The following is a 27,556-nucleotide window of genomic DNA, read 5'->3' on the forward strand; positions in this document are numbered from 1 at the left end:
CAATCTGATGCAAAATTATTTCACCTTTTGTCTCTTTATTCCCAACTGTAAAAACAGGGCTAATAACCCCTTCACAAAGTTGTTGAGAGCATCAAATGAGATATTATGTATGAAAGCATTTTATAAACTGGGAAGGACTTTACATTTGAAATTTAAGCAGTAAATTTCCCCTTACATTTTATTAAAACTATATCATCTCATATAATGAAAGCTTTGCAATTTGTATTTTCATAAGCACTATCAAATTTTATAGCAAGTATATATTTCTTCTCCAGTTTCCAGACTCCTAACTATTCTTGTCATTTTCCTCTATGTAACTTCTAATTTTGATATAATAAGGTTTTAAACATTGTAACATCCAGAAATACATACAAATGCCAAGTGACAAAAGCAAAGAACAGCAGAATATCTTCTCATTTTGCCTTACTTTATTTAGCATGAGATTACATGAATTTAATTTTTAGCAGGTCATATTATGCTCTAGACCAACAAAGACTTTTTTTATCCTACTAAAAGACCTCTGAGCTTTCAAATCAACTTTCAACTAACAAAAATGAGAGTTGCTTAAGTAATGCTGAAACATTCTGCTTACCCATCATCTGTGGTAATGGAGGCTTGTCCGTGAGATCCACAGTCACTGCTGGGTCCTGATACTCGCGCCCAGGCTACATACCACCAGCCTGCCTGCAGGAGGACTGGTTCATCAAACATCATTGCATATTTTTCCCTAAGAGGAAAATCAGAGTGTCAAAGACAAGGCCTCTGTACTTCTTTGGCACATACATTTACTTTTTAAAATCCTTTTTATAAGCAAAACATGAAATACATTGTATTATAAGATTCTTGTCAAACAACATTAAAAATCCTCTATTTTAAAAAGTCTGGGCAGTGGAACAAATTTGAGTCAGTTGGAGTTAGGTGGATGAACTTAGAGACTGATAGACAGAGTGAAGTCAGAAAGAGAAAAAACAAATATATATGGGATCAAGAAAAACAGTACTGATGAACCTATTTGCAGGGAAGGAATGGAGACACAGATGTAGAGAATGGACTTGCGGACACAGTGGGGGAAGGAGAGGGTAGGACAAATCGAGAAAGTAGCATACACACACAAACACACACACACACACACAATCATGTGCAAAAATAGATAGCTAGTGGGAAGTTGCTATATAACACAGGGAGCCCAGCCTGGTGCTCTGTGACAACTTAGAAGGGAGGGGTGGCAGGGAAGAGGGAGACTCAAGAGGGAGGGGATATATATATATATATATGTATATATATAATTATGGCTGATTCGCATTGTTGTATGACAGAAACCAACAACATTATAAAGCGATTATCCTCCAATTCAAATACACAAATAACAGTGACTTGTGTTAAGGTCAAGACATTTTCGTCCCCTTCATTGTGAATTCTAAAACTTGCTTAAAAAATATAAAACTTTCATACTAAAATAAGACAACTTTTATATTTCAGTTGCTCAGTCGTGTCCAACTACTCTTTGCAACCCCATGGACTGTAGCACACCAGGCCTCCCTGTCCATCACCAGCTTCTGGAGATTTCTCAAACTCATCTCCATCGAGTCAGTGATGCCATCCAACCATCTCATCCTCTGTCGTCCCCTTCTCCTGCCTTCAATCTTTCCCAGAATCAGGGTCTTTTCAAATGAGTCAGCTTTCCCCATCAGGTGGCCAAAATACTGGAGTTTCAGCTTTAGCATCAGTCTTTCCAAAGACTGATCAGACCCAGGACTGATCTGCTTTAGGATGGACTGGTTGGATCTCCTTGCAGTCCAAGGGACTCTCAAGAGTCTTCTCCAACACCACAGTTCAAAAGCATCAATTCTTCAGCACTCAGTTTCTTTATCAACTTTCACATCCATACATGCCTGCTGGAAAAACCATAGCTTTGACTAGATGGACCTTTGTCAGCAAAGTTATGTCTCTGCTTTTTAATATACTGTCTAGATTGGTCAGAGCTTTTCTTCCAAGGAGCAAGCAACTTTTAATTTCATGGCTGCAACCATCTGCAGTGATTTTGGAGCCCAAAAAAATAAAATCAGCCACTGTTTCCATTGTTTCTCCATCTATTTGTCATGAAGTGATGGGACCGGATGCCATAATCTTAGTTTTCTGAATGCTGAGTTTTAAGCCAACTTTTCCACTCTCCTCTTTCACTTTCATCAAGAGGATCTTTAGTTCTTCTTCACTTTCTGCCATAAGGGTGGTTTCATCTGAGTATCTGAGGTTATTGATATTTCTCCCGGCAATCTTGATTCTGGTTTGTGCTTCTTCCAGCCCAGCATTTCTCATGATGTACTCTGCACATAAGTTAAATAAGCAGGGTGACAATATACAGCCTTGATGTACTCCTTTCCTACTTTGGAACCAGTCTGTTGTTTCATGTCCATTTCTAACTGTTGCTTCTTGACCTGCATCCAGACTACTCAGGAGGCAAGTAAGGTGGTCTCGTATTCCCATCTCTTGAAGAATTTTCCAGTTTGTTGTGATCCACTCAGTCAAAGGCTTTGCCTTCTGCTTTAGTCAATAAAGCAGAAGTAGATGTTTTTCTGAAATTCTCTTGCTTTTTCTATGATCCAATGGAAGTGGCAATTTGATCTCTGGTTCCTCTGCCTTTTCTAAATCCAGCTTAATCATCTGGAAGTTCTTATTTCACGTGCTGTTGAAGCCTGGCTTGGAGAATGTTGAGCATTACTTTGCTAGAGTGTGAGATGAGTGCAACTGTGTGGTAGTTTGAACATTCCTTGGCACTGCCTTTCTTTGGGATTGGAATGAAAACTGACATTTTCCTGTCCTGTGGCCATTGCTGCATTTCCCAAATTTTCTGGCATATTGAGTGCAGCACTTTTACAACATCATCTTTTAGGATTTTAAAAGCTCAACTGGAATTCCATCACCTTCACTACCTTTGTTCAGAGTGATGCTTCCTAAGGACCACTTGACTTCGCATTCCAGGATGTCTGGCTCTAGGTGGGTGATCACACCATCGTGGTTATCTGGTCATGAAGATCCTTACTGCATAGTTCTTCTGTGTATTCTTGCCACCTCTTCTTAATATCTTCGGCTTACTTAGGTCTACTTCTGTCCTTTATTGTGCCTGTCTTTGCATGAAATGTTCCCTTGATATCTCTAATTTTCTTGAAGAGATCTCTAGTCGTTCCTAATCCTATCATTTTCCTCTATTTCTTTGCACTGATCACAGAGGAAGGTTTTCTTATCGTTTCTTGCTATTCTTTGGAACTCTGCATTCAAATAGATATATCTTTCCTTTTTCCCATTGCCTTTTGCTTCTCTTCTTTTCTCAGGTATTTGTAAGGCCTCCTCAGACAATCACTTTGCTTTTTTAACAACCTTTAATTGTTATCAAAAAAATTGATAGTTTTTTCAGGAAGACTGAATTTTAAAGTAGATTTATTCAACTCAAGTGTTCTGTGGGCTCTGGAATCAGATGGCCTGAGCTCAAGGCCTGGCTTTGTAACTTGCTAGCTGGGTGATCTTGTGCAGGTCACTACAGCCTCTCTGTGACTCAATGACTCCAGTTTCCTTATTTGAAAATAGGGATAACAGTCATATCCAGGTCATAGGACTGCTCTGAGAACTGAGTTGAGACAAAGAGTTTGGAACTGAGCCTGTCACATAGTAACTACACAAAAAGTTTACTTTAGGAGGAAAGAAAAAAAATACATAAACAAATAAGAGAATCTGATATATACCTAAGTTGAAAAGCCCTAGTAACAGAGTGGAAGGAATGTGCATTGATTGCAGCTGGGATAGAGAGAACAGAGGATACTGAGGAAGGGGAAGACTGTCATGAACAGTTCTGCAGAGGGCTGAAGGTACGAAACAGGGTAGGAAACTGGCAAAGTGTCCAGTAGGATTAGAGCATTAAGACAGATAAAGAAGAGTAATAGGTAGAAAGTTAAAAGAGGCCGTTAAAGATTATGGAAGCTCTTTAATGCTAGCCATAGGAATCTGGGCTTCCATTAGTAGGCAAATGAAGAAAATCTAGACGATTCTGTCTATATAAAACCATATACTGCATTTTTGACTCATAATCATCTGTCCAAAATATGATGACAATGGTATCTTAAGGCTTTACTAAAAATTACTTAATAATGAACCTTCTTGAAATTTCCCTAATTTTCATTCATGAATAACATAAAAGTTACTGGAAAAGTATCTCCCGATATTGGTTAATGCCTAAAGTGAAGAAACAGTTGGAATTTTCTTTAGGTTCACTATTTTGTTCACAAAGTATTATCTATTGAAAGCAAACTCAATGCTTTATCACCAGTTTCAGAAAAGATACATTTTCATTAGCAAAAAGCTTATGAACGCCACAGGAGGTTTTCTTAACATAGTGATTGGTGAAGGACCATGTGTTACTATTACCATGAAGTTCAATTCATTTCTTTTTCACATCAACGTCTTCCCTGATTATCATAGCACAGTGCTGAGGTAATTCTTAGGATTACACAGAAAGACTGATAAAATCTGCCTCTCTTTTATTTAACGAAAACTTTAAAAGCAAGCATCCTGATTCTGGCTACTCCTGAGGTTTCAGTAAAGCCGGCCACCTCTTCAATGGTGCTATAACCAAGCAAACACTACAGGCATGGTATCAAGGTGTCAAGAGTATGCAGGTGATCGAAAGTATGGCCCACTGTGACTATTGGACATAGTATACATAACGCTACTGGTAGTAAATAACTGTACTTCATCATTAGAGTAGCATATCAGATGTTCTCTAAGTGATGCATGAAAATACGTGTGCAAAATACATGTATATTTCCACCTTCAGTGTAGACACAGTTTATCTTGTGAAATACAAATATGAAGGACACTACAGTTTTAATGTAGTATTGTTAAAAGCAACACTTATCACCTAGTACATAATTTAGTTTCTTAAGCATCTGATCACAGGTTACTTAAAACTTCCTTTTTAGATCACGTTATTCATTTATAATAAACTTGCCATATCAAGTATGCAACAATTACAATGAATACTGAAGAAATCTTTACCTAGCAGCACAGTCATAAGCCAAGACATCCGTCTCTGCAAGAAGGTCTCCATCAGTTTCATGATCTCCTCCATCAGGACCTAACTCAAACAGCTGGGGAAAGGAGAAAAGCATATTGTGATCACTTAGTCACATAAATCTGCTGAATAATGTGCTTATAATTTTGTGTCTCTAATATGCACTGGACATTACAAAATGTAAAGGAGTACCTGCTTTAAAAAAAAATCTTATTTAGTGAAATAAACAAATCTATATATCTAAATTAAGAAAAATATACAATGTCTTATGGTCTATATTAAACTCAGTTTTTCTTGCTTTATATATTCACCTACTTATATCAAATGCTCCAAAAATGTTCTTTACCAGATATAAACATCTGAAGGAGGTGAGAGAACTCTAATTTCTAAGTGAGCTTCCAAATGTAGTAGAATTTTGCCTTAACATGTAACTAGCTATGAGATCCTTGGATCCGGTTTCTTCATCCATAGAAGGGAGATGGACACACTAGCAGTGCCTACTTCATTGTAACTGTGAGAATTAAAAGAAACGATATTTGTAGAACACTTATATACCACAACACCCCCCCTCCCGCCCCCCAAAAAAAGGCTAGAAAAATATTAGCTGACGAATAGCAGTAACAGAAGGCAAAGCACTCAGGTTACTCAGTGGTAAAGAATCCACTCGCCAATGCCTGCCAGTGTAGGAGATGTGGGTTCAATTCCTGGTCAAGGAACTAAGATCCCACCTGCCGTGGGCTCCAGAACTAAAAAGAAGCCCTCATACCACAATGAAAGATCCTACACGCCACAATGAAGATGCTGGGAGCCACAACTAAGACCTGAAACAGCCATAAATTGAAAAAAAACAAAACCCTGGGATTATCCTTTTTTTCCATATCTCTCCACCAGCTCTGTATCTATTCTATTGCTGCTACCAAACACTGTCAATGCCACCAGTGTTTCCAGTGTTACTAGCTGAAAGAATTCAATATGAACTAATTAATTCTTCTCGCCTTTCTCTCCTTGTTCTAACCCATATTCCACAGTTAAAGGTTTTTGCTTTTCTTGAATAACCCATAGTTGTCTTTTTAAAATGCATATCTGATTAGAATACTTCTTTAGTCTAAAAGCCTTCAATGGTTTCCCTCCTCTTCATTGTAAATAGCATGATATTTACAATGTCCTTGATAACTTGCCCCTATGGCTCCGCTGTTTATGCTCAGCAAATAATTTTGAACACATACTGTGTGCCAGGCAGGGCGGTCAGAATCAGGCATACAGGGGTACACAAGGCAGACAACAAAAAAATGGGGGCTATTGGAATGTACAGTTTTAAATAGGCTCACCAGGAAGTTGAGATCTTAAGATTAAGAAAAAGTGAGCCATGCAGGTATGGGAATGAAGAGCTGTAGTTAGAGGGAGTAACAGGTGTGAAGGCCCCAAAGTCTGACTGTGCCCAGCATGTTTGAGGAACAGAGGCAGCCAGTGTAGCTAGATTGTGGTGAATTAACTAGTATAACATAAGGGCAGAGGGATGATGGAAGTTAGTTCTGATGGTGTTTTTCAGGCCTTTGTAAGGCCTGTGGTTTTCATTCTAATATAAGAAGACACTGCAGGAATCTGAACAGGGGAGTGGCATAGGACATTCTAAGAGAATCACTCTGCTCTGCAGAGAACAGAATGAAGGGAGCAAGGACAGAGTAGAGGCTACTCTGTACTGATCCAAGTGGTCAGAGTTGCACCAACTTGGTACTAGGGACAGTTTTCAGAAGTAGTTAGATCCTGGATTTATTTTCAAAGTGCAGCCAACAATATCTGCTGCTAGAGTGAATGTGGGATATGAAAGAAAGAGGGCAGTCAAGAACGACCTCAAGATTTTTGGTCTGAGCAACTGGAATAATAAATTTAATTCTATTGTGAGTCCGTTAAATGGGATGGAGAAGGACAACAGAATAGGAGGTTTAGAGAAGATGTCAGAAGCTTGGTTTTGAGTATGTTACACCCCAAATACTTGTTAGCTATCCACATGGAGATGAAGAGTAGACAGTTGTATAAATGACTTTGGAGGTCTATTAAGTGTAAGAGTGATAAAAAGAAAAATACTTAGAGCCATCAGGCTGGCTCACTGTGGGATGGGTAGAATTTAAAAAGATGTCCAAGACTTTGAGTTCTGGCACTCCAACATTTACAGATCAGGAAGATGATGAGTAACCAGCAGGAGACTAAGAAAAGCAGCCAATGAGACCAGAGGAAAACGAAGCCTGGTGTTCTGGGAGCCATGTGAAGAAATTGTATCAAAGAAAAGCTCAATCGGATTAAATTGTGTTGACTGAGGTAAGGAAGATAAAGACAGAGACTACAGTAGCATCTAACTGAGAAATTTTTTATGAAGCCTGCTATTGAAATTAAGGCATAAACGACAGTTTTCTCTTTCACTTTAAGAGCAAAATCAGATAATGTCACAACAGAACATTCAAGTTATCAGTGAATTTTCAAAGACTGAGCAGATCCTTTACTTAATATAACAGGTGGCCCTTTCTGACACGCATAGTGCAGTAAACTTATGACTACTGATTGTTTTTTGACTCTCTACCAGATGGAATTCATCCCCTTACTCACTTCATCCCTGGTCCCCATATGTCTGTGGTGATGATGTACGTTTACACAGCATCTGGTGATATAAATGCTAAAAAATTTTAAAGTCACATCAAAATGCCCCTGTATCTTGTTATTAAAATGGCTACAAGAAAGTAGGCACAGAGAAAGGTACACAGAAGATTGAGATTGACTGTTAATGCCTTTTTCAACCTAAAATTATTGAAAAATCATTTTCTATTTATTTTACTCCTTTTTAATTTGACTTCTGAATTTTTCATGAGTTAATGATTTACTATTACTCTATTTGATCGTAGCAATGTTTCCTCAGGTCCTTTATTAGAGGAGGCATTCTATAAATTAATAAATCAAGTTAAAATTGTTATCTTCAAACACAGAGAACAACAGTGTGAATGGACTGCTTACCTTAATTTTAGCAGTATACTCTCCTCTACCTCCAAACAGACCAAGACCACCAAGTAAAATATCAGTGTCGGCACTAAAACGTATAGCTTCCACCGAGTGAGCAGAGTAGCCCCAGCCCCCTCCATGACCTAAAAAGATGCAAATGATAATTTACATTTTAAAACATTTATATAATTCATTTATAAGACAGTATTTCCTCAACATAAATGTACATACTTTCAAACCTGTTTACTACACTATAATCTTCTTTGGAATAAACCTTCATCACTGCTTGAGTTTCCTCCTCTGTGCTTGCAACACCCATTTTTAAATCCTGCATAGTTGCCAAGGTATCAAGACAACCTAAAATCAAACAAACGAAAAATTCAACTGCTTGAATGAACACTTCCCCTAGTATTCGTAATATTTGAGATGCTGGAGGCAATAAATTAAAACAGCAAACTCTAAATGTGCTCAACAAATTTACACCAAGCTTCAATAGTTCATGGAAGATACTTAAAACCAACACAAATTACCCTCTGCTTGTGTAATTATCATATTTAAATATATGCTGTGTGACAATATTTCATGCAAAACTCTGAAAAGTTGCAAGAGGTTATTTAATATTTGAGAGTCCTTACAAGATCTGTCATTTATCAAACTCTATGAATCACTTCAGATTGATTCTTTTTTTTTTCTGCTTAACAATGATTAAGACTTTAGATTGATTCTTAAGGTACTATTTGAGGAAGACACAGTAGCCTGAGATAAACTTAATCAATGCTAATTTGGCATGTTTACAATGGTTACCAGATGTTGTAAAAGTGCTATATCTCAAATTAATTAATTAGAAGTAAACTTAATGCTCTGTGGAAAACTGTTACGTAAGAAGAAATAGAAGTGGTAATTATAAAATTCATATATATTTTATAAAATTTATTTTAAAAAATGCATAAAAATTAAATACTGTAATTATATATTTGAATATTTACCCTGCTTCACTAAAGTTTATGTATTCAAAGTAAGCAAAAAACATTATTTTAAAAGATTTACCTGTTAGGAAAATTATATTCAGGGCTGCTTTATATTTGGGAATATATAAATCTTTCATGGTATTGGTGTAAGTCTAATGTACTTTTTTCTGCAGGAGAAACCTTTTAAAGTTAGAAGATTTAACTCATTTTGCACCTAGCACATTATTATTTAACAAACATGACAGAATGATACACAAATTTAAATACTCTTTTAAAAAAAATCTTCAGGACATATTAACAAAAATTAGTTGATCATCAAACACCAACCCTACCTAGAATGTGCAAAGCTGCATGAGACCGGGTGGTGAGAGCCCTTGAGCCCGTCGGTAAGGCCAGTTCAGGACTCAGAATACTACATCGGGACTGCATGTCTGCTGCAGAGGGAAGTCGGGCATCGGCAACCACTGCATTGTAACACCACAGTTCTCTAGTGCTTGGCCGAAACCTTTCAAGGAAAAGATTACAGCACCTCAACATACAGTTTCATTTTTGAAAAGCTTACTAAGCAAAATTGATGACATAAAGAGAATAATACAGCCAGCTTAAACAGGACAAAATGTAGCTCACTACTTTCCATATCTGAGCTAAAAATATAAAATGATTTATGTCACCATAAAAAATTTGAACAAAAGAACAATATGTATCATATTATTTCATGATAATAGAGCAAGAGTATATTTTAAAGTCTAATGTATACTTACAAGTATAAAACTTTTGTACAGCAAAATTCCATTAAAAAAGTGTAAAGTCAAAAGAAAATACATGAAACAAACACGAGGTTAACAACAATACCCACAATGGAGAGGAACTCCTGCAACCCAACAAGAGATAATCCAAAACCAAATGTGGGCAAGGGACACGGAACACTGTTCTTCGGAACGTAGATGCCGAATCTTACTAATCAACAGCAATGCATCATAAAAACTATGAAGAACCCACAATGACATCCTGCCACTATTCCATTCCTTTCATCTCTTCCATAACAAAATTCTCAAAAACCAGTCTCCACTTCTTTTATTTTTTAAACTTTTTTTGGAAAAGCTGTTTTATCAACTACTGAGTTAACGCAAAAGAACAATAACAACATATTTTCAAAATAAAGCATGAAGAATAATGACATGACGTACACCAGTAAAGAGAACATTATCACTTTCCTATTAAGTACCCTGTTGCCATCCTCCCTACTCAACTCCTTTCCTTCCCCTTTCAAAAGGAACAATCATCTTGAATTTCAAAAGTTTATTATCTTCTTGCTTTTCTTTACAGCTTTTCATGTTTGTATCAAAATAGCATATTATTTAACTTTTGTGTTTTGAATTGTCTACGAACACACACATACTTTGGTATTCTTTTGTGGCTTGCTTCCTTCAAACAAAAGAATATTCTTATAATTTGTATTTACACAGTGCCATGTGGCAGCAAATTCACTCAATCTCACTGTTATAGGGTATTAGCTCATGTGACTATAACACAACTATTTGCCCATTCTATTACTGATAGCAAAATATGAAAACTATTCATTCTTCTACTATAAAAAAAAATGCTGCTATGGATAATCTTTTACACAGTTTCTAAAGCACAGGTACAAAAGTACATGGGAAGGAAGAACAAATCCTCATTTTTCACAGCTGGGATGTCTACACAGAAAACACTGATCCTCTAGAAAATCTTACTCATATTAGATACAGTTGACATTTCAGATTAGTTTAGGAAGGATGACCTTCTCAATCAATGGCACTTGATGATCCAAACTTACTAAATATATAAGCACTTAAATCCAGCAGTCCCACTTTGGGTACACAGCCAAAAGAACTGAAAGCAGGATCCTGACGAGGTATCTGTATGCTCATGTTCAGAGCAGCATTATCCACAATAGCCAAGAGGTGGGAGCAACCCAAACATCCTTTTATGGGTGAAGGGATAAAGTAAATGTGGTAGAAACATACAAAGAACTACCATCCAGCTTTAAAAAAGAAAGAAAGAACTCCATCCGGTCACAGGCTACAATGTGGATGAACCTTGATGACATGATCCTAAGTGAAATAAACTCGTCACAAAATGAATCAGTGTATGATTTCACTTACATATCTGAAGAAGGCAAAGGCACAGAAACAGAGTAGAAAGGTGGTTGTCAGGAGTGGGAGGGAGGGAGAAATAGGTGTTCTTTGCATACATTTCAATTTTACAAAGTGAAAATGTTCCAGAGATCTACTGTTCAACAATGTGACTATATTTAACACCACTGAACTGTACACTTAAAAATGATTAAGATAGTACATTTTATGTTTTTTTATCACAATTAAAAATTATTTTTAAATACATACTTAAAAATAATACTTTGCAAAGAATAAATTCTATGAAAATATTAACTGCTGCTATAATTAGTAGCATTAATATTATTGGGTTATTGCTTTTTAATCTATCAATCTGCTACTTGCAATTCTTATTTATATAAAAAAAACCCCAAAAGACACGCATTTTGAAAGGTATCACACAATATAAACCACACTTAATACTGTGACCCATGGAGGAAGTTAGTGGGACTTGGTATGGAGGAGAAAAAAAGACATGGAGATGGACCACATCATTCTTACTGTTTGTATATTTGTTTTGTCTTTTAAAAAACTAGCAACACAGATTCATGTGTCAGTTCTCTAAATTTTGAAATGAAAAATAAAACTGCTACTAACATTCATCTGCTCTATACAGGCTTTAAGTTTCTAATTACTCAGGAGAAGTTATTGTTGAGAATACAAAAGGATGCAGGTGTGGACACGAAGGAAAGTCAGAGTAAGCTAATACTGAATCTGCAGCGTCTGTGATGGAGTAAAATGCAGGTACCCTACTGAAAACCACAAACGACACAAAGCTGCCAGAAGTCAGCATGATGAAAGGAACTCTCCAACTTCCAGCTGTTTTACTGAAACATAGGAGGAGACTGCCCTTCATGTTTTAATCTGTTTTGGAATAAGGGGGGTAAATGATCAGAGACCTGGCCAGGCATTTGAGATCACCCGTCCCCCTGCTACCACTATATGTGCAAAAGGCAAGGTTCACCTAACCATATACCACCTGTAGCAGTTCTGTTAAGGCTCCAGGGAAACAACTCTAGTTGTATCATTAGAATCTACTCCTACCATTATTTCTAAGTTAGAGAATACATTTCTAATCTATCAAATGTATCCAGAAATAAATTCCATACTGCCGGCTTTCATTTTATTCTATTAACGCAAATTTACTTCATTTCAAACTAAAACATATTATAAGGATCGTGGAAAATAAAACATCAATTTAAACCTAGGTCCAAACCAGAGCTCACTCTTTAGTAACTAAATCTCTTGTATTGACTTCTAATCAGTAAATAATTGAACACAATTCCATCTTTACATCATTTGCTTCTCTATCCCTGCCATTTATTTCACTGTTATCACTCTAATTCTGGTTCTCAGGATCTCATGTCATCACAAGAATCACTTTAAGACTACTCACCCCTAGTCTCTTGTTATCTAATCCATCCTGCATATTGCTGCTAGGGAATCTAAAAGCACTACTCAATTCAATTCTGGCCTCCAAGTTGTCTCACAAAATGCCCACATGAGACAGTAAGCTTGTCAGCAACCTGGAAGTACTATAACTCCTTCACTTGGAATCATGACTCACAACTGATAGAAAACATGGCCTTTTAAGACCTGGCTGGCTGGTAGAAGGGAAACTAGGAATGGGCAGAAGAAAGAAGACAGAGAAAGTCTTCTCCTGCCAACGAAGGCTGGCCGAATAAACAACTCAAGGGAGAAGAAAAAGTAATCCTGTGATGTGCCACTCTGGTAAAGGCATGACTCCCTTATTAGTCATCAAAGCTAGAAGCCTAGGATAACTCCTTCCTTGACTCATGTATATAAAGCACCATAGTAAATTTTTTAAAAATGCAATATAATTTCTTGGATTGCTCGTGTACCTGTATCCATCTGTACATTTTTAAAATTTCCAGAGTTTGATAAACTGGTATATTTCTCTACCAATATGGGAATTTTGTTATGTACATTCCTAAAGGGCAAGTTCATTGGTTTTATTTAGTCTGTACTGTTTTTGGCATAATTTCATCTATGTAGTTGGTAATAATTAGATATTTACAGAACCAAGAAATAGAGTGAATTCTGTACAATACAGGTAAGACTGCTGACAGACTAATAACAATGAATAAGAGAACTCTTGAACATGAAACTGCTTATGATAATGACAGTGACAAAGTCTTCCACAGCACCTTACTACGTGCCTCTGGCCTAAGTTTTTCAATTCTCATGATAGCCTATGAGGTCCCATTATTATCCCTATTTTATAAATGAGAAAAGTAAGGCACGCAGAGTCAAAGTAACCTCTCCACAGTGACAAAGAAAGCAAAGTGTGCAAGTGGGATAAACCTAGGCAGTCTGGCTCAGAACGCATGCTTTTTACTGCTGCACTAATCACTGCAGATGGTGACTGCAGCCATGAAATTAAAAGATGCTTACTCCTTGGAAGGAAAGTTATGACCAACGTAGACAGCATATTAAAAAGCAGAGACATTACTTTGTCAACAAAGGTCCATCTAGTCAAGGCTATGGTTTTTCCAGTAGTCATGTATGGATGGACTATAAAGAAAGCTAAGCACCGAAGAATTGATGCTTTTGAACTGTGGTGTTGGAGAAGACTCTTGAGAGTCCCTTGGACTGCAAGGAGATCCAACCAGTCCATCCTAAAGGAGATCAGTCCTGGGTGTTCATTGGAAGGACTGATGTTGAAGCTGAAGCTCCAATACTTTAGCCACCTCATGAGAAGAGTTGCCTCACTGGAAAAGATCCTGAAGCTGGGAAGGATTGGGGGCAGGAGGAGAAGGGGACAACAGAGGATGAGATGGCTGGATGGCATCATCGACTCGATGGACATGAGTTTGGGTAAACTCCGGGAGTTGGTGATAGACAGGGAGGCCTGGTGTGCTGCGACTCATGGGGTCGCAAAGAGTCAGACACGACTGAGCGATTGAACTGAACTGATACTGGAGGGGTCCCGGAGAGGCACTGTGATAGTAGTGTAGTTAACAGTTGAACAAGAGAGTTCTCATCGATGAAAAGTCTGCCTGTATATGGCTTTCATATTCCACGAAAGTACAATTTGATCAAAACATATTTATTACTTTGTTTTAAAAATGGAGAAGCTTACCTCCAAATGACATCATACACAGGATCAAGACACACACCAAATCCTTGCAGGTCCTCTTGTTCAGAGTCATTAAAAGTTTTACAACTCCCATCCACTTTATTTATTAGAAGACACTTAAATGGAGGAGGCTCTGATATAGAAGCAGGTACCAAGCCTTGGAGAAAAAAAAATTACATATTTTAAAGATGCACTACCTTTTTATATTCCCCCAATTTATAAGCATTTCCTGTAAGGTAAATATTATTACTATCTCCATTTAATAGATGAAGAAACTGAACTAATACTTAGGGGTTAGGTAACTAAAAACCTTTAAATAGCAGAATGTGGACTAAAACCTCAGGTTGTCTAAATCCACAACACATGCTCTTAATTTCCACACTAGACCACCCTATTATATAATTATTCATGATATCATAGACATAAGTATAAATTGACACCTTGGTCTTAATGAAACTTTAAAGTCTGATTTATAAAATCTTCCATAGCAAAATTCTATCATTTATTTATCAAGAACCAATACAGAAAACTTCCTCTTTCCAATACAGGTTTTATACCATACAATTAGGCTCATATTTCCAATATTCCCTAGTTTATAAACTAGCCTCCTAATAATCCCATTCTTTCAGTGCATACATACAAATAAACACAGCCACTTAAAAGCTTCTTTTAAACTTCTTCAAACAGAAAGAAAACAAAAAGCTACAGGACAACATGTCATAATAGGGAAAGATGAACTGTGTGCTTTCAAGGATCTTTCAGACAGATTTATTTTGGGGGTGGGTATTACCTATAATGTGTTTACTGGCAAAAATTTCTGATGTAGCAAGCACATGAGAATTAATAAGTGCTTCATCAATTCGTAAGAAAGTCTGGTCCCCACTTGCGCCTATCCAGGTAGCTTTTCTTCCGTATTTTGATCCAATGTTAGGCATGGGAGCTGGTTTTGCATTCCAATATGGCACATCCAAAATTGGTCTACCCAGCTGTCCTTTCTAAAAGATTAAATAAATCAAATTAACAACATGACTAAATAAATAATTTATAATTATCTATAAAGTTAAGGAAACAGTAGACAAAAACAGCTCTATAAGACAGTATTCTTCATCAATTGTTGGCTGTTTCTTTCTTTAAATAAATGAAATTTACATGAAATTTGGACCAAACTTGTATAAAGAAGTAATTTCTATTATTCTTAGGCATTCTCCCCTTAATATTAACAAACCACAAAGAATATATTAAAAAATAATAATGAAGTTGAGATAGGAATCTCCCTGAAATACTGTATTGTCTTGAACATCTAAATGAAAAATATAATAAATAATTATACAATGTATTTAAAAAGTAGTAATACAAATCGTTCATTGAAAAAACCACTTTGATATTTTAAGTTGACAGTCCAACAAAATGTCAGCATTGAACTCAAGAGAGTCTAAAAATATTTGAGTAAAAGATCAAAAATAATGAATACTGTAACTGTGAATACAATTAGGAAATTACAACTTTTCACACATGATCATGTGTTAGTAAGTTACTTCACTCATGTTTCAAGATAAAGAGCAGAATCATTATGCTGTCTTAAGTAACTTTCAACTCACTTTAAAAGTATGGCTGTCCATAGGTTAGGGAAGAGTTTAATTTAAAAAGTAATAGGAAGTTTCTCACTACTAACCTGGTAGCTGTAAATGAACGTGAATGTTGGACTGGTAAATATTCATCCACCCCCAGCTCAGAAGCTCTCTTGCTCACACACCCTTTCCAAAGCCCCCTGGACGGCACAGAGTGCTGCACCACAGCAGCCAGGGTTCACTACAAGTAATGGGAATGAGAAGCCACAGCAAAACCCCCCAGAGACCCAGGGAGCCTGGAGCACTGCAAACGCTGTGGCTGAATTTTCTCCCAACTACCAGGTTTCCAATGAGTCCTACCACTCCTTCAACACCACACCAAGAAAACAGAGCCACAAACTGCAAAAGCAATAGAGCTTCAATCTCTGGGTGAAATGAACAGAGGCTCATGATCAGAGAAGAAGCCAAGAAGTTTCATTGTTTATGCTCAGCTTCTTTCAATGTCTATCATTTTTTTATAAAACAACAGCAGCACAAAAAATGTGCCCATCATATTGAGATATTTATACTTTTGGAGGAAAAGAAATTATATTTTTCATTGACTACTGAAATAAATTCCCCTACTATCAACCAACTAATTTGAAGAAAAGCAGTCTAAAAATATGACAGGTGCCTGGAGAGCCCCATGGGATTCAAAACGTGGTTATATATAAGCCATGTTTAAACACACAGAGGTTCACACCTAGGGTTTCTGGGGCTAGAGGACAATAATGACTGATTCTAAGTATTACTATTCACATTCCCTCCAAAACAACATAAAACCAACACGCAGCAAAGAAAACCACACGTGATTCAAGCCTTCAGCAGTATTAGGAAATAGTGGATCTCACGACTTTTAAGTTAGCTGAAACCAGAGGAAAAAACCAAAGTTTTCTTCACCCACCTGCCTCTACAAGCCCCTGGGCCAGGGGTGAGGAGGAGGTGCTGGGGCGGGGCGGGGCGGGGCGGGGAGTACAAGGCACAAAAGGCTTCAGAAGGAGAACAGAAGAGCTGACAAAATAATCCCCCCAAGGGGAAAACCCAAACCTTGATGTGAAAATGCTAAGTATGGCAAGAACTTGAGGGTTCTGAGCACCAGCCACAGGAAAAAGCCTTCAAAGTATGCAGGGCCATTTCTCACCCATCAGGCTGACACAAATTAAAAGGTATGACAGACAACACATTCTGCTGTCAAGACCGTGGAGAAAGAGGCACTCTCAGGGACTGCTGGTGAGAACGCAAAATAGAGGGAAAACGATCTCACAAAATTACCCAGGCGTTAGCCTTCAACCCAACAATCTTACTTCAAAAAATTTATCTCAGAGATACACCTCTAACAATATTCATTGCTGTTGCAAAATATTAGAAAGTACTTAACTGTCTAAGCATAAGAAATTGATTAAATAAACTACTATACACACACACACACAATATACTATGCAGATGTAAAATATGAATTATGAAGATCTCTATTAACTGAGAAGGAATGACTTCTAGGAGCTACAGTAAAGTGAAAAGACAATGTACAGAAGAGCATATATAAAATGCTACACTTTGAAAAATAAAAATGGAGAAATAATTACAAATATATGTGTATATACATATACACACATACTATATTTTTACCTATGTCAATGCAGATACAGATAGTATGTGTGCTTATTTATTAATCTTTAAAATAACAAACACAGGAAGGAGAAACTGGAAAACAATGATCTTCATAACCAACAAGCATGGTGTGAAGCGGTCGGGAATAGAGTGCTAGAGATGAGGGAGGGAATATACTAGGGTGAGAACACCATTTTTTCGTAATTTAACTTGTGGAAACACGTTAAGTTCTACACATTCAAAAAATAAAACTACACCTAAGGAACTTAAAAGCAAACTGAAATGGTGCAGTGGATCACAGACCACTCTCCACCGAAGTCTAAGAGCTCCAAGTTGGGAGGACATGCTAGAGGTCAGCAATTAAACCAATGACCTAGAAAGGGCTGGGAAGACAGTTATAAGAGGGAAAAGAGGAATTGAACTCAGTCATGCTCTTTTCATCCATCTCTTTTCTGCCATACCTTGGGCATTCCGGGGAAGCCTCACTCATTGTTCAAGGCCAAGTTATCTCCATGTCTAAAGGTCACCCCTCCTCCTCCTCCTCCCCGAGATCAGATCTTACTCACTCTAAGGAGATGAACCCCTGTCCCAGGACAGGGTGAGACAAATGGACCAGGTAAAAGGTCCTGTTTTCAGGAACAAGGGAAGGAAGGTGATCCTTGACTGTCGTCACTTACAAAGAATCTACTAGCTCTACCTATTTTCATCCGCATTAAATAAAGCTGAAAGAAATCGAAAAGGAAAACAAACGAACCCAACTCTATTCCAAAGGAATAACGTAACCCCACTGAAAGAGGGTGGGGAGAAAGAACCAAGTAACTTATGAACACAGTAACTTAAGAACACAGTACCTCATGAACACAGTATTTGACTGTATACCTTCACTCCTGGGGTAGGACAAGGAGGTGGGGGGGCAGGAGCAAGAGTGACAAATCTTGAACTCTTTTTAGTGAGTTTGTTTTTATAGTAGTGTGGGAAAAGCAAATATAAAACTATTTTAGACATATTTTAGGACTAAGTGAATGAGAAATAAATACATTGATGTTGTTGGGAGCCAGGAAGAAGGGACATAAATATGAAATGGGACAAGGTAAGAAAGAATCCTATGGGAATGGGCTGGAGGACCAGTGTGGACTTATGATTTCTAAAATACACATATGTATGTATGTGTATATGCACATACATGAGTACTGGGGATGCAATGAATACACCTACTGCTCAGCTGCTGCCCAGTAGTGTTCCCTGCTAAAAGCAACCTAGGTTTTTAGAGAAATAGCTGATTCTATGACTCAAACAGATAAGCCTGGAACAACTTGTTATGCCAGGAAGTAGGGTAGTACTAAAAAGAAAAAAAAGGCATGTTATCAGAACACAGAAGCCAGCGTGAAAGATCTCCCACTGGTGAAATCTGAGCCAATCTAAACATTCAAATAATAAATTAAGTACAGTAATGAATAAAAAAGAAACATGCATGTCTATACAAATAATAAGATGACAAACAAATATTAAAGGGACTCCTGCTTACACTAAAACCCAAAGGGCTGACAGGTGAATGTGAGGGGGTGCTGTGGTTAGAGAAATCATCATTCTTGCAACCATTATAGTAAAGACGGGTTCAGGCAAGAATAATCAACAGATGCTAAATCTAGAGGGAAATTTGGAAGCAGGTATCTTAAAACTTAACAGTGTCAATCCAAAGACTGCTCATTGGTTTCAAGGGAAAAAATTCTACCTATGCAGTAGTGACATCAAACAAAATCCTGTAGGTGATCAAAATTTCCATCACCAGTGAGGGGCGGGTGGGCCTTCTATGCTCCCAGATGGCTGTGATGCCCTGAGAAGGTCACATCGCTCACATGGTGTTTTGGTCTGGAATGCACAACCTGCATCTAAGCATGAGGAAATATTAGACAAACAAAAATGAGGACCATCTTCTTGGAAAAAAAAAAAGTACCACATTCTCCAAAAATGTCCATGTCATAATAAACACAGAAAAGGTGTGAAAATGTTAACAGATTAGAGGAGACTAAAGAGTCATGAGAAATAAATACAAAGCCTGATCCTAGATTGGAGGGGGGAAAAAAGTGTCAAAAAGGAATTACCAGATCAACTGACAAAACACAATACTATTTAGGAGTAAAGGATCATGATGCATACAAGTTATTCTTAAAGGACTCAAGAAAAAAAAAAGTTTTACACACACACATACAGAGTGTGCGAGAGAGAATGAGAGCATGAGTATACAAACAGTAAAGCAAACAGATGAAAGTGCTGCCGACAGGTGAAGTTGATTCAAGACTATACGGGCATTTTATGCACTATTGTTATTTTTAACAATCTTTCTGTAAGCTTAAAATCATTTCCAAATAATAGATTTTTAAAGTTCAGATTTACGTTAAAAAAAAAAAAATCAAGAGTTGCAAACTGCATCTCAGAGACTTAGGTTATAGAGTTCTGAATAGTTACCCATATCACAGATGGTATAGGTTTATTAGCAAAGTATTATTAAGCTTTTCCTTGATTTCTACTATGCCCAAACTATACAAAATTCTCAGATTATTTTCTAGTTTTGAAATAAGATAAAGAGCAGAATAGGCCAGACAGAAGTTGAGAGAAAGAGGAAAAGGTAAACTATAATTCTAAAATATCTAACAAGAAAACCAGGCCTTTAAAAAGTTCTAAAATAGAAATAATTCCACAAGTTAAGAAAAAAAATGATTCTTTACAAGCTAGTTGGGAAAGAAGGTTTCAATGACAGAAATGGCTCTACTGAATGCTTAATAGACTCTGATCTGGAATAAAACATGTCCATATTTAACACAGCTATTAAATTTAATAAATTCTAATGCTACACTGGAGAAGAAACTAATTTCAAAGCAAAGTTCTTTCTGGTTTTGTGTATGTTGGATATGGAGATAGGAAATATGCATGTGCAATAATAATACAAGAATTTCACTGAAACCAGAAAAAATAGCTAATGAAGACAAATTGCAAGGCAATGGTACAATGCAACATTATCAATGCTTAAAAAGTTCCTTACAGAAAAGCTTCCGAATGTGAAGACCTGTCCATCCATTAAAAGCGCTGCCGTGTGGTTACTGCCTGCGGTAACTTGTGTGCTAGGGCCTGGTAATGCTTGAACAAGAGTGGGACATCCCCTAGGTTAAAAAAAAAAAATTTAGTCAATTTCTCACAAGACCCAACTGAAATAAAGATCAATAACAATGCAATAAAAAACAGAAGAGATAAAAGGCACTAATAAGAATATTCATCAAACACTTACTTAGGTACTATATTATGCCTATCTCCAATATTCATATTAGGTACACAAAGATGAGAAAGACATAATCACTGACGTGAAGGAGATTCATAAAAAGATTTCTTGAATTTACTACTCTAACTATGGACAAAGAATTTTTATTTTTTCTGAAAGACTAATACCTACTATACCTTGTTTTAAAAGAAGAAAAATGTTAACTTATAAAGTGAATGGTAAGTCAGAGAGCTCTACAAATATGTGTTAAATAAAATAAAAATCACACGCTGATTTACCCAGAATACAATCCAAGGACCACACAAAACAGTTTTATGTCTTCCTTTCTACCCTTTTCCCACTGCATTGTCAATTGACTTTTCATCTTCTTTTCTACCTTTTTCCACTGCACTTTAGTTTTAGATTTTAGCATACAGAGTAGCTCATGAGTTAGAACACCATATCATGAGAGGCACCACAGCAGTGGCTGGAGGCTCAGACCCTAAAGCAGACTGCCTGCGTGTGAGTCCCGGCTCCACCACGCAGCAGCAACGTACCATGACTCTCAACAAGTTACTCATCCTTTTTGTATTTCAGTTTTCTCTTCTTTTACATGGAGACAAAACCAAAGTGTTTACCCCATAGGCTTCCTGTGTTCAAAAAAGAAGCTCATATATGTCAAGTGCTTGGCTCAGTGATTGGTACACAGTTAGCAATTAATAAACGGTAACTATTATGATAAATGGCATCCTTGGATCTGTCATATCTGTTTTTGTAATCACCCTTATATCACCTTACTTATCATTTATTAACCACTTTCAGTAATCATTATGTATTAGAAGAATAATCATCACTGTAGAAGAAGTCCACACATAATAAGAGAGCTCTGTTTTTGAGGTGCTGTAATTGTAACACTTTAAATTTTTTTAAATTACATATATATTTTTAAATGGTTATTCAGGCTGCAAAGAAAAATGAATTGGGAAGAGGCAAGACCAGCAGCTGGAAATCTAGTTAAGAAAATGTTGCAATAATCTGGATGAGTTATAGTGAAGACCTGAACTAGGAACAGCGTGAACTGAAAGGAATGTTTTGACAGCTCTGTAAGGAACAGAACTGACTAGACTCTGGAAATGGCTGATGGGGGGTGCAAAGAAGATTTTCTGCTTCAGTAACAGGTAGATGGTGGCAACATTCACTTAAGATAGAGAGTAAGATCTAGGAAGACAAGGAGAGAAAAGAGATAGTTTTCATTGCAAGTTTCTTCTAAAATTTAGGTATGAACAAAGGAAGAAGAGCTCACAGAAATCTAGGACATAACAAAGCATGAACTCTGGGAAAATGTGTTATGTGGAGAGTCACTTAAAGAAAAGAGAAAAACTGTACATGCTGAATGCCTCAGAGACAGAGATAAATGACCACTCAATTTTGCAAGAAGGAAGTCTTTGGTGGAGATAGGCTTAACACTATGTAGCAAAGAAGGCACTTACAGTGGGGTCAGAGACTACACAAACCCCTTCAAATCCATCTCAGCAGGAAAGGGAAAAAGAAAGGAGAACCAACAGTTAGAGGGAAACAGAGCTGAAGGGGAAGCTCTATCCTTTTTAAGAACTTGCTTAAGTTGAAAAAGAGAGTAAAGACAAGGGGATATGGTTCAGAGGGGAGACAAGGAACAGAATCAGATCCCCATGGAAAAGGCAGAAAGGTCTCAGAGTGGGGACATGAGTAGGCCCTTTCAGTCTAACGTGAAGAAGGAGCAAAGAGGAAGTATGGATGCAGGCAGGTTTGTAGAGTCGCTGGGCTGAAGAATTTCCCATCTAATGTTTTCATTTCTGCTGTGATAGGAATAGAGATCAAGGGCTAAGAGCAAGAAGAAATGAGTGAGGAGAAGATTTGAAGATTATGGAAAGGGTATTGTGGTGAAGGGAAGAAAGAGAAACCTAGACTAGAAGTTTTTAACCCAGACCCAAATGACTTACAAGAATTCTAAGAGTGAGCTTCAAGAAATTTGTGAACCTTTTAATTTTATAATCCAGCTTTTAAGTGTATATTCTTATGCCTGTTTTTCTGAAGAGACAGCCCATATCCTTCATCACATTCTCAAAAGGGCTTAAATCAAATAGCTCAAAACTAGAAAACAGGGGGATCACTGCCTACTGTAGAAGGACTGATTGAATCTATAAATCATAACAATCTTTGTAAGTACAGTGATTTCCTTTTCTTCCAGAAGTCCAAGCTAGACACAGAAAATATAAGTAGACTCATTCATGCTTGAAGTTTGGTCATACCTTAGCATCAAGATCAAGAGGGTACAAAAACTGAGGATACTGGTAAGGGTAAGGGTGAAGAAAATAAATGACAATCTCAAACTTGGGTTGTTAAGTGATACTAGAGAGTAAAAAAAAGTAGAGGGCTGCAGAGAATGAAGTACTGATACAGTCAAACACCAAGTAAAGCAATGCTGAGGAACAGAAGAAAAATTTATCATCACATTATGTGTTGTTTAAAATTAAAAATTCAGAGTTAGAGCTATGCCAGATCCATTGTGGGTCCTGGGAATGACCACCATGAATATGGAAGTAAGGTTCACTAGATCTAACTAAGGTGTCAAGGTGACTATATTGTACAGGACCATTCAGGAGCATGGTAAAACTCAGACTGGGAAAACACTGTGAAAACTACATTTTTAAAGAATGAAAGGCGGTGACTAACAGCAAGATGTGTAGTAACAAAAGGGGAGGAAAGCAGAATGGCTCTGCCTCCAAGGAGTAGTTGTTTCTACCTGAGGACACAATAGTATGGCTAGACTGGGTGGTTCTCAAATCTGAGGAACCATGAGCTTTGGCAATAACCATGGCAAAAACACCATGCCAAAGGATTGTGCAATGAACTGCAGGGCTTCCCTGGTGGCTGTAGGTAAAGAATCCGCCTTTAATGCAGGAGACCACCTACAGTACAGGAGACTTGGGTTCTATCCCTGGGTTGGCAAGATTCCTTGGAGAAGGAAATGGCAACCCACTCCAGAATTCCTGCCTGGGAAATCTCATGGACAGAGGAGGCTGCCAGGCAACAGTGCATGAGGCTGCTAGAGTCGGACATGACTGAGCAACTAAACCACCACCAATGCCCTCACAGAAATGTCTGGTTTGATTCAAACAAAGAATTATCAGGAAAGTTCCTGTAACTGTTGATCTGTTTGCAGTTTATGCAGCATTTTCATATAAAATATATCACTGATTATTAAAATAATTCTGTGTATAGATCTGATGTGCTTTAAAAAGGATTTTCCCAAAGTTGGTGGCATTTCTTCTAATAAACTCTTTCATGATACTAGAGTCCATTTATTAAATTATTTGGTAAACAGAGGAAGAACTGGAAACAAAAATTATGCGTGCATGCCAGGCATTTTGTAGACACTATATTAATTCTTTAACAATCCTATGGGATTATTTAAACTAAGGCTTAGTAAATTACAGTTACATAGTTGGTAAGAGATGAAACAAAGATCTGAACCTTGTCTAAATGGTTCCAGACACCATGATGTGTAGCATACTAACACAGAAGGAGGATATTAAAGCAAGAAAAAGATGAAACTCAGAAACATTAGAAGTATCAAGATTCTACTGAAAAAAAAAAAGGAGAATAAAGGCATCTAAACTATACAATCTCTTTCCCAACATCCAGGTTTAAGTTTACTGAAAATTGTAAAAGAATTTGTAATTCAGAGATTTAGAAGCATACTGAAGAATATAAACACACAAAAAAGAGGGCTGAGTCATAAGTGAATGCGTAACAGAGGCTTTTCGACAGTCCCTTTTAAAGCCAGCAACAGTAACAGTCTTCATTTATTGAGCATTTACTACGAGCTAGGCGCTTGTGCTAAGAAAACAACATGTATTATCTCCCTGAATTCTCCCAACAACCTTCTGAGAGAAATATTTACTCCCATTTAAGAGGAAAAAACTGAGCCACAAAAACAGTTAACTAATTTGGCCAAGGTCACACTGGCACCAAGTGACAAAATCAGGCTCAGTCACTCTGGCAGGACAACACGCAAAATAAAGAGAACACCAATAACGCGTGTCTGCCTTCAGCACATGCACACTACAATATCTATCTTACATTCATCACACATTACTAACGTGTGCTATATAATAAATTTCAGTTAGAAACACTTGATTACGAGAAACTTTAAAAAAAATAACATCCAACTCTATTTCAACAAAATACGTATAAATGTTTTGCTTTGTAGTAAGTTAGATAATAGGTATGCTATTGAGGCTTTGTTCCTCTTGGGACTGTTCCTCCATACACATGGTCAACTCCTTTTGGAATCTGTAACAGTTCCTGACTCCTGCCTTCCAAACCCCACACAGATCCAGACAAAGAGAGTAACTAGAATGTTTACAGCACAGATGGTTTGACTGGTTTTCATTTAATCCGCCAGATACAATGTGTAGGCATTATTTCGTTGCATGCCCCAGCTTGACACTCCCCACAGCACACGGAATCAGCCTTCCAGCGACAACTCAATCAACAGAACCAGGAGTGAAAATCTACATGTTGGGGAAGAACGACTTTGTGCAGTTAAGACAAATCCCACCAGAGTTTCATCTCCTTAGAAAACCCTAATTATTTAAACTTCAACATTAAAAGCTATCCTAGTTCATGAAGATATAGTCAAACTATTAAAAATATTTAGCATAATTGCTATGATACTGTTGCCTGAGCAAGTCACTGCAAGGCAAGGTACAGTGCTCGCTGGGTGATAATCAGGACCAGGAGGCAATGTTTTTAGGTACCCTCTTCATTTGAAAAGCTGACGTGAGGTCCTTCCCTTCCAACAGCCATTACTGCACTTATTCTGTTCATTCTTCACACAGCACAGTCATCTGAGGGTTGCAATTTAATCACAGATATGATTTTCACTACTTCCCTCCCACTCAGTCAAGACCAGGAAACACAGCTATCTGCTAACTCTTTTCTACAGAATGACATCCAAGTACAAAGTCTGATTTGTGAAGACGTGCCCCCCCTGCTGCACACATGACTGATTGCTCTCTCCTGTCTAACTGTAAAGCACCTTTCCCAGGTTATGTCATGACTCACAAAATAATTGCCAGCTGAGGAACAATGCAAAAATGATGATGATGATGATGGTAATAATAATAAATCCTCTTCTGGGTCATGAATCTTCTGTGAGAAACAGAACAAAAAGCTTCCAAATTCTTCCTCCCCACATATTACAAGCTCTGTCTCAGTCTCTGCATGAGTGATGGTTATTAACCTGTGAAACAAAATATCTGCTGCCCTCTAAAGCCTGTAACAATAACTGCTCAACCCTGCCAAGCCACTGATACTCTGTGATATCCAACGCCCAATATATAAATGCCATATCCAGTAACATTTGATAAAGTAATTCTGTTAAAGACTTTTTGCTCTTTCCAAGCACAATACTTGTCACTAAGATTGTGCTGGTTTTATAAATGTCTTAACAAGTATCAAATGTATGCTTCACTTGTGTTTTTAGTGAGAAGTTGAACTCAATGATACCTCAATCATCTCTTTTCATTAGTAACAGCATTCATCAAAGTAACAAAGGCCATTCTTTTCATTCTTATTTTGGGTGCGTTGCATTGCACATGGATCTGACCCTGCCCTCTAGGATGGACAGTGTTTCCTTAATCCTGGAGGCACACTAGAGTGTGAAGAGCTTTTAGGAAAAAACTGATATTAGCATTCTATCCAACCCTTGTGGCCACCATCTCCCACTCCCAATGCCCACCTCTCCACACATGCCTCTTAAAAATTCTAGACTTACAATCCAGACATGGTATTTTTGAAGTCCCCCAAGTAACTCTACTGTGCAGCCAGGATTAAGGATCACTGGTCTTTACTATGAAAATGGTATCATCCCTGCCACAGTAATGCAGTCATTTCAGAATAAAGTGAAAATTCTGGATTTTATTTAATGACTGGAGTGACTCACTGTATGAGAATGAGAAACTGTACAGTTCCAACTGACTCTGGTAGGTATCTTATGAATACATGGAAGAATTAAGCAAGAACAGAGAGACAAAAAGAAAGGAGGTTCTGTGGCAGACTGGATTGGTGAGTCATGTCTAGCCTGAAACGGCCCTATATTACCCCAGACTTACAAATAAACCTGGTGTCACTGATGAGGCAGCCATACATGAGGACCATTCAGATCCTGAAGACCACCTGCTGCAGGGAGCACAAGTGACTGACAGACTCGGGCGATGTTTCTTTGGGTCCACGAGGCCATTCCTCCCCTGGGAAGCTACCAGCTTGTGACTGAGCACTATGAAGGATGAAAGCTGGCCCGTCCTGCCCAATATGGAACTCTTCCAAAAGTCACCTTGGCTTGAGGACATCCCACTGGCCTGGCTAAAACTCAGTGAGAACTGCAATGTAACCCAACTCTTCCTGTCCCATTCTTCTTCCCTCTTTTCTTTCACAGCGGTCAGGCCTACCTCAGGCTGATTCCTGTTCTCTTCTCTTTCACAGAAGTTTTCTACCAACAAACCCTTTGTACATCTAATCCTGCTTTAGCATCTTCTTGGAAGACCTGAGCTAATAAAGATGAATTTTCTATACTTCTAACCCAAAGCACTCTCATTGTATGAAGCAGATATGGACTCAGCTGCTGTGATGAAAGTAAAGAAACCAGGACTTAAACAAACAGAACTTCTCTCAGGTAAGCACCCACGTATAAGGAGCTGTTGTGGAAGTTCCATGGTGTCAGGGACCAGACTGTTTCTATCTTGTGGCTCTGCCTTTCTCAATACACAGTTTC

The 27,556-nt window shown here is 37.6% G+C and overlaps 1 protein-coding gene across 9 annotated transcripts in view; it reads right to left on the bottom strand.

Annotated features, from left to right (window-relative positions):
• The window catches only part of MYCBP2 (MYC binding protein 2), a 256,043-nt gene that overhangs the window by 125,402 nt on the left and 103,085 nt on the right, over window positions 1-27,556 (bottom strand). For all 9 annotated transcript variants that reach the window (XM_081550023.1, XM_081550022.1, XM_081550021.1 and 6 more), the window contains exons 21-28: window positions 20,527-20,644; window positions 15,062-15,266; window positions 14,275-14,428; window positions 9,351-9,523; window positions 8,282-8,407; window positions 8,066-8,193; window positions 5,047-5,138; window positions 593-727 (exon numbers count right to left, since the gene is read on the bottom strand). In XM_081550023.1, coding sequence (XP_081406149.1) covers window positions 593-727; window positions 5,047-5,138; window positions 8,066-8,193; window positions 8,282-8,407; window positions 9,351-9,523; window positions 14,275-14,428; window positions 15,062-15,266; window positions 20,527-20,644 — 1,131 coding nt within the window. The remainder of the gene's footprint in view (window positions 1-592; window positions 728-5,046; window positions 5,139-8,065; window positions 8,194-8,281; window positions 8,408-9,350; window positions 9,524-14,274; window positions 14,429-15,061; window positions 15,267-20,526; window positions 20,645-27,556) is intronic.

The sequence above is a fragment of the Giraffa tippelskirchi genome, chromosome 12 (genome assembly GCF_054371585.1).
Source record: "Giraffa tippelskirchi isolate mGirTip1 chromosome 12, T2T-mGirTip1v1.2.pri, whole genome shotgun sequence".
Taxonomy (NCBI): domain Eukaryota; kingdom Metazoa; phylum Chordata; class Mammalia; order Artiodactyla; family Giraffidae; genus Giraffa; species Giraffa tippelskirchi.